Raw genomic sequence first — 8,477 nt, 5'->3', positions numbered from 1 at the left:
TTCCCTTTTTGCAAAAAAAAAAAAAAAAAAGAAAAAGAAAAAGAAAAAAGGCTTTTGTTTCACCTTTCTTTTGGATTAAATTTTTTACTAAATATAAAACTAGAGGATTTGGCTGAAAACTGGTTTTTTTTTTTGCTGACTCAAGTTTTTTTTTAGAAAATGGAAACAAAAACTTCTTCGGTGCAAAAACACAGTTTGTCAATGAAAAAATTTAGAGATTGTTTTCTCCAAAATATCCATGTTTAACAACATTTTAATCACATCTTTGATCCATTTCTAACATTACCCACTCGCATTCACCTTGCATTTCCTTCCACAGGGACTGTCCATTGTGGTCAAGAGAAGAATTCATGGCAGCAGGAAATGATAAGTAATACCTGATTTCACTTCATGCAGCTTCTTCAGTTGAACTTCCTTCAGGATTTGCTTTTTCTTCCCTTAACAAGGTGTAATAGCACAGCACTTGATGGAAGTCCTACGGTAACTGGCCATCAGCCTTGAGCTGCACAGCTCTCAGGGCAAGTAAAACACAGCCTGTCCCTCTGATTTGCCCGAGTATCTCCACAGTGCCTACGGATCTCCAAAAAAATTCACTTTCCAGTGAAACCCATCCTTGGCCTTGTACAGAGATGTTAGTAACACATCCGACTGTCATCTCAAAATGTTTATAGCTCAAACATTTAAAACTGGAACAAAACATCAAAATGCTCCAAGCAAACTGCAGACAAAATACCAGAGTGATACAGTCCCCACTAATTCTTATTAGCTGAAGATGTAAAAAGATCTCCTACCACCTTGGTCTCCCATCCCTCACATTCTCCTACTCTGGTTTGCAGCTTTCTTAGCTTGAGTGGTGGAACAAGGATGAAACTCGTAACGTGCTGCTAACTTAAACCCCAGATGATTACCACACCTTGTTTGTGAAGCGTGGAAGCCTTAGCCATTCATGTGGAGCAATGCTTCTGATGTTAAAAAAGCAGCTTTGGATTTTATGCTTTTAATATAGAAGCAGCAGATGAATCTACTTTAAAAGGTCCCCTTTGGACTTCCTAGACTTGCTCACAATGTGTGCTGACTGTATCTATGGCTGCACTGTAAACAAAATCCTTCATGTATCTGGGGAGGGGAAGGAGTAAAGGAATTACATGAAAAATACAGAAAATATTCAAACAATGAAAGTGGCCAAAAAAAAAAAATCATTCCAAAAGAGGAAAGCATGCTGAATGCTACTTCTTATTTATGCTGTGAAAGCACCTTTGCCTCCCAGGGCTGGTTCCAGCAAGCCAGCCCTGGGATTTAGGGCCTGATCCTGACTGACAGCAGCTCTCATTATCAAAATAGTGGTTCGCAGTGTTTGCTGCCAACCTTCTGCCGCGCTGCCTCCCGCAGTGTCCGGAGCCGAGCCGAGCTGGGGAGCACCTCTCTGGTGAGGGATTGGGGTTCACTGGTGCGGAGCCTCCCTGTTGCAGGCATCTTCCCAGCATGCAGGGGGACCAGGTACTCCCTCCTTGTTTTCTTACCCCTTCCAGTCACCAGACACAGCAGTCGTGGTGACTCACACCATGGCCAGCTGCAGAGCCACGGAGGCACCCGGGGGCTGACACAAGGATGAGGAGGGGCCACTGTCTTGAGCTGCCACCTCCGAGGCCATCACAGGTCCTAACACCGTGATCACATATATACCCTCATGGCCCCTTTCTAACTACAGATGCACATTTTGGGAACAGACAAAAGCTCTCCCATTATTGCTTTTTCTACCTAACTCCTGAAATCTCGTGGCTCTGGCATTTCCCACTCTTCCCTTCACTCAGGGCATCATGTTCACCCTGATGTCTCTCTGGAAGATCTCAATAGCATGGTCCTCTTCTGAGCATCCCTCCCCAGCCCTCCTGCTCTGCACTTCTTCTGCACAGCCAGAGGATATTTATTTTTAATCTTTTGTCATCATTTGCAACTTCTATCTGACTAGCCTGAGAATGCAACCGTGACAGTTGTCTTCAGAGCGATTTTAGCATTCCGAGTTCAGAAAGTCCAGTCTGCTGGGTGATGCTGATCGGGGAAACAACATTAATTTTTCATGCAGGACTAAGTGATGGAGTGGAGGCCCTGGGCACTCTGCACAACAGGGAGCAGTGCTGAGAGCTGGTGTGTCCTCAAAGCACCACACAGCACCGGGGTTGGGTCAAGTCAGTCCTACCACGGCCGCAAAGAGCTGCGCAAGAGCAGCAGACATTGTTTCCCACTACAGCCTGGTGTGCACATGCTCAGCTCCAGGAGCCTCCTGCTGCCCACTCTGTGTCCATAGGGAGGAGACCAACACTCTCTCTGAGCTGCGAAGAAGAGGAGGTGCAGGTGCCTTCAGCCCCACACCATCGGTGAGCGTGGCAGCTCGAGCCGGCACACCTCCATGATGCCTCACTCCTCTCCCATTTAGCTAATCCGTTCCTGAGACCACTCCAAACACAAGGAGCAAGGTTTGCTGCCATAGGATTTTTGCTCTACGCATCCCAAACCTTCCCACCGCCCATCCCTGTGTTTCTGATCACAAGCTCTTTGGGAAGAGACTCAGTGTCTATACATGGCCTCCTGCATGGGCGTCCTGGCTCTGGTTGAGCCTTAGGCATAAGAACCACTGCCAATAATAATGCTGACTGAGAGGTAACACAAGTTTTTCTCGCTGTTTAGTGTATTAAGTGCCACTAAAAATGAATTTATAGTAGCAAATAAGGATGTTCCTTGGCTGACAAGTATCCACTTAATTCTCATTAGCTGGGAACAAGGCTAGACTAGTAATTAGTATGTTAGAAATCCCACAACATACCTTCATTTATGGAAAAATTACATATCTTGCCAACTGAACATACCAACCTAAAAATGCATCCATATTATTCACAGTGTACTGCCTAGAAATATAACGTCAGGGCTTTGGTCCAAGTTGCTGAAGCACAATAATTGTATTTTTTATGCAGATTTTACATCTGATGGATTATAAAATATCATGTCTAGCCACAGTCTTTTAGAAGAATAGGAACACAGAGAAACAATAGCACTTTAACTAGGTCAAGATTGCTAATCAGAATGTAGCAGTCATTGCTGCGTGCAAAACAAATAGGCATGAAAGATCTGTATTTCTTATCCTACAAGCTGCGTATTTGTCTTCTGGAGAAGTCTTTTCTGCTCTTTTTTTCCCTTCTTTTTGTAAAGATCCTTTTCAACTATGAATAAATTAACAATCACTTTATGCGAAATCTACAGAAATTTATGTCAACATTTATTACCGTGAAATGTGGAACAAAGCATAATGCAACCTGAGCTTTGGGAAACGCGACTGCTTAGCTGATCCTATCCTGATGAGAAGGAAATATCAAATGCATTATAAATGTTGACAGGATGATCAGGCATGTAAAAGAGGTCATCCAACGCCACCCTCCACATTGTTTACCAGCTACATAAGTCAGCTTAAAGTATTAAAAACACATACTGTCCTGCACAGGAAGCTCCTAATCCTTAAAAATGTGATTGCTGTTATTTGATTTGCCTTTTGGAGATCAATATCGTGGCAGATTTCACCTAAGGAAAGATTGTTGAGAGCAGTCTGGTCCTAGTTTTCTGCCCAGCGTTGCTTGCAAATAGGTTGTGCGAAGCCTTTGTCCCTTCATTAGCGCATATATCCATGCCCACACAGGGGCTTTTATTACCTGTTTAAGCACCTTTCTCCTCTGCAACCCTCTCTATCAAAGGTTCAATCAACGGAAGAAAACAGCAGCCATCCAACCAGCCTTGGAAAATAAGGAAATATTTAGACTGTTTCTCTTTTCCTGCAGATCAATGCGTCACACAGGACACTCACACCAACTGTTTGGCCTTGAGGTCTTCTGCAGGGTAAGTTACAGTTCATAGGAGATATAGTCACCACTTGTCAATTAGAAAAAAAATCCCTTCAGCATGTTAACCAGTGATGCTTCCAGCACCACGCTCTATCAGCCAGGACTAGGTGGGCCTACTTCAACGAGAACTGCCTTCCATCACTTCCATCACTGCCTGGCATCAAGATTCTTAACACACAGCAGGCAAAATGGCTTCTTGCTAGGAGGAAAGAGTCCTGGTCCTCTGCCAAAAACTCCAGTGGAGAAGTGGTATTCAGGACCAAATCCAGGCCTGCGGTAGGAGAACATCTCTAACAAAACTGCTGTACTTGCCTGGGTTTGACCCGTGTTAGTATGTTCCCCCTGCCTCTCCCCATCATACACGTTCTCCCCATGAAGAAGCACATAAAGTAAAAGCAGTAATAGCTTAATGGCCATTTTCAAAACCTTCAGCTCAAATGCGCAGTGTCAGGACGGGCCAATTGCACCCCACCAAGAGTCTGAGCTATACAAGCAGAAAAGGCAAAAATGTAGAGGGTTCTGGAGACAAAGAACAACAATGTTTTAAGAGCTTTGAAGATACTCCTGTGAAAGGAATGGACAATAGGAGGGACAAATAAAGGAGAAAATTATGAAAGTTTATATAATATGAGTCTAACTGCAGATCAAGAGGATATTTAGCAAACTTGAACAGCAGTAAATTCAATCCCAATGAAATTATAAACTTCCTCTTCCAGTGTGGGTAGAGTCTGTGGAACTACATGAGAGATCCAGAGCTTAGCAAGATCTGAAGAGGGGCTGAGTGTTTGTTTGGAAATGGGAAGATGCTGACTTGAGAAAGGTAACAATAAAATATTTAGAAGGGTATGTGAAATATTAAACATCAAGGTTCAAACCAGTCCATGATTCACAGGGACTGGCTACGGTTGTCAGTGGGCAGGGGAAGAGGGCGGTGAGGGGAAGGAGGGGTGGGTTTTGCTGGCCTGTCAAGGTGATCGTGTGTCTTTCCCCACTGTATTTGTCATTGTTACCAATGAGATGCTGTAAGGGTTTAGAAAGGACACAGGGCTGGCCAAGTTTCACAACTCCTGTATTTCCAAAAGTCTGGAAGAAAACTGTAAAAACGGGAGTCATTTGACCAGTATCTAAATGTACTAACTACTAAGTGTACTCCTGAGTTTCAGTTTCAGCCTGAAAACACAGAGGGAATGACAGAACAATAAATAGTAAATATTGGTCTGAGACAATGGAAGATCATTAGCAGGTTACAGGAACCCCTCCTTGTTTTGGACTAGCACATGTTGCCATTCAGGAGATCGTTCACTATTTGTTCTTTCTTTGAGTACCATCTTGATGATATTCTGTGAGAAGATAGAAAGAAGCCAAACCCAACAAAATGGCCAGAGAGGTTGAATGGAAAGGTATGGAAACAAGCAACCATCCAGGAAAGAATGTTCCAGGAGCTGGAAAAGGTCTGTGTGGCTGGAGGGGACCAGGAGCAATCCGGGGTAACAAAAAAAAAGACTAACCAGTACCGTTGAGGTACTGAAAAGCTTACAAGATCATGCTTAAAAGGAATGTGAGACACGACAAGCCAAGTGAAGAAGGTGAGTGAAAGGTATCTTAACAATTAGACAAGTCAAAGGCATGGAGGAGTCTCTGAAGAAAGTGAAAGCAAGCTTTCTGGCTTTCTTTTTCTCTCTGATTAGCAAAGAGAATATTTGACAATACAGAGCATCTAGCAAAAGCTTGGCTTTTGCAAAAAAAGATTTGCTTTGGCAAAAGAAGTTGATGCTGCAATACAGTTCGCTTGTTTTTCACGAGCTTGTTGATTCTGCACCAGATGCCATCATCTCATGGTTTACAATGTAACGCTGAGCAGTGTTACACTGGTCACTGAACAGGTAGGAAGAGTATTTGAAGACCGAGGGAAAGAAAATGTGAAAGATGCACCTTGGCCTGTCTGTGGGTGCCAGGCTCAACGGTAGTGCCCTCAGCAATCCTCAGAGGGACTGAGGAGAGGCTCAAGGAGACAGTGCCAAGGCAGGACTTGCAAACCTCCCCAGTGATGAGGTGACACAGTTTGCACGCTGCAGCCTTTCAGCTCCTCTGTCCTGCCTCTCTGAGGCAAAGCCCTGCTGCTGAGCACAAACCGTGGGCTGTGGCTTGGAGCAGCGATGGCAGTGACTAAGACCGTCAGTATAGTCCCCTGCTGCCGACGCTCACCTCTCTGCAGCCTTCCAGTCTGCTAGGAGCCTTTGTGCTGAATGTCTTTATCCCAACTACAGCTTTATTGAAGGGGATCATCGGTCCTAGACTCATCGCTGAGTCCCACGAGACACAGCAGGATGCTAAGCAGCTGGTGGAGTTGCTCCTAGTAGTTAGGGACAGTAGTCCATCCTCACCATTACATCTCCTGTAGTGCTAAACCATGAAGGGTCACCTCAAAACTTTCAGGTGTTTTTGGCCACTTTAATAGTTTTCAGTGAATGGAACTGAAACAGATTCATCACATTTGATGCTTCCTACACGCTGTATTTCCTGTGTGCACCAATCACTTGAGTGAATTCATGCAAATAGAAGCAGCACTGAAAAAGGAGCAGTTCTAGGCCTCTCAAAGTTAACAGCCATTCTCAAAGTCATATTTTCCCCTACAGCAGCCTTGAGCCTGTTTCTAAAGGCAGCTGTGATTGCTGGCTTTGAAAACTCAAAATAAGAAGAATTCCCTGTTTGGCAAAGAGTGAGTGGAATAACATCTCCTTCCTGACACAGCACACTGTGACAAGGGGATACACTCCTGCAAAGCTGGATACAGGTACCACAACATCAGAAGTAATAATGTTCCTTTGACTAGACAGTGAAAAATGGCTCAGCCAAGGACTCAAAGATCCTTCAACTACAGCTGAGCTTTGTTGTATCAGTGCTGCATCACTTTCGCAGCCTGCACATCGACGACACACCCGGTGCAGCCAGAAGCAGAAATGCTCAGCTGCTCTGCTGACTTGGATAAGGGACTCCAGGCACCTACAGTAAGTCTCCACCAAGAGCCTGCAGTCGTATAGCTCCATAGTTGGGTCTCTTAAATTTCATCTCTGCAGACCACTAACACAGTAGAGAGTGAATTTAATACTTGTCTATTTACCATGTTATTCACAGAAAGAAAATGAAAGGTATAAAAGTATTGCGGCGAGGGTCTTAGCGGACAGTTCCTTAGAAGATCTTTAAGACCATAAAATGATGTAGCTGTGAAGGGACCTCTGGACATCATGCGGTTCAGGCCCTGCTGAAAGCAGAGCTGCCTTCAAAGTTACATCAGAACGCTCAGAACATTGTCCAGGCAAGTGCTGAATACATCCAAGGATGAAGACTCCACAACCTCTCCAGGCCCCGTTCCAGTTCCCTTTTTCTTCCTTACATCTAGTTAGCAGCTTGTGTTCCTTCCCTCTCATCCTTTTGTTGTTCACTTCTCAGACAGATGTGGTATGGAACTGCAAAACTTTGAATGTAGAGTGAATGGAAGAAATGTATAAATTTGACTTGTTTCCAAGTAACAATACATATGATGAGAGAGGAGGAGGAGGAGATGAAAGCCCTAAATGACAATGCACTTGAGAAATGTCAATCTCTGTTTCTACGCAGATTCCTTCAGGGAAGGCATCAGATCAGTAGCTTTTAAACGACATAAACAATTAAAGGGCCAGCCAAGAAAACCGATCCTGCAACAGATGAATCTGAGTTGCTAAACGATGCTTTTCCTTAAACCCAATCTAAAGCCCATTGAGATATACAAGTCTTCAAGCAGACTGGTGGAATTTGTTTCTCTCTCCTTGATTATAAGGTTCCATGACAAGGACTTTACTTCTACATATTTTTCTGCAAAATACTCTTCATGCATTTAGACACTGTCAAACACATTAATAATGAGCCCTGTTTCCCAGCTAAATTCCAGAAGACACCGATGCACATTCAGTGCCTCTGAAAAGCAAACATATATTTAGGTGTCAAAATATGGATCCCAGTATACTTTAGAAAATACTAGACTGGATAAAATATAATTTTCCATTTTGAGAACTAACACGAAACCTTTCACCTTTACAGCAGCAGTTAATGATGACTAGAAATCATTACAGTCGCAGGGCTGTACAGCAAACTGCTATATATGTTACTCTGCGGGTAGCAGACTGGTTCTAGTGGACAAACGACTACATAATTCTTGGTGCTAATTAGTTCCTTTTGCCCTTCATATGCTCCCCTGTCTTTCACAAGCCTTAGCTGGGAAGGTCTGGGTCAAATGCGCTCAGAGGGCACTCACCAACTTTCCACTTGGAAAGACCAATCAAAAACTCAGGGTTGTCAAAGCCCTGCAGTGAAACTTTACTTGCATATTACTTAGACTGGACTTGCTTTGGAAGATACGTATCTATTCTCGTTTACAGTGTGGAAATACACATTTTCTAGTCTATTAAAACGTCTGCAAAAATTCAAAGAGATTTCTGTCTAGGAAAAAAGTCTTTGTTTGCAAACAAAGTTCTGTCTGTGGTGCTCTGTACTTAAGAGAAGCCTTTAGAAAGGCAGGCCATGAAGTCTTGCTTGGGACATGGACCAAATCTG

At 43.7% G+C, this 8,477-nt stretch overlaps 1 protein-coding gene across 1 annotated transcript in view; it reads right to left on the bottom strand.

The window, feature by feature from the left end:
• Window positions 1-1,651, bottom strand: part of LOC104501196 (mastermind-like protein 2) — a gene marked incomplete at its 3' end in the record, with an annotated part of 6,943 nt that extends 5,292 nt beyond the window's left edge. The window contains exon 1 of the mRNA XM_010144961.1: window positions 1,560-1,651. Within this exon, the coding sequence (XP_010143263.1) occupies window positions 1,560-1,651 (92 nt within the window). The remainder of the gene's footprint in view (window positions 1-1,559) is intronic.
• Between the last annotated feature and the right edge of the window lie 6,826 nt (window positions 1,652-8,477).

The sequence above is a fragment of the Buceros rhinoceros genome, unplaced genomic scaffold (genome assembly GCF_000710305.1).
Source record: "Buceros rhinoceros silvestris isolate BGI_N320 unplaced genomic scaffold, ASM71030v1 scaffold5511, whole genome shotgun sequence".
NCBI classification, from domain to species: domain Eukaryota; kingdom Metazoa; phylum Chordata; class Aves; order Bucerotiformes; family Bucerotidae; genus Buceros; species Buceros rhinoceros.
The sequence above is the reverse complement of the archived record's forward strand: the minus strand, read 5'-3'. Positions and strand labels throughout refer to the sequence as shown.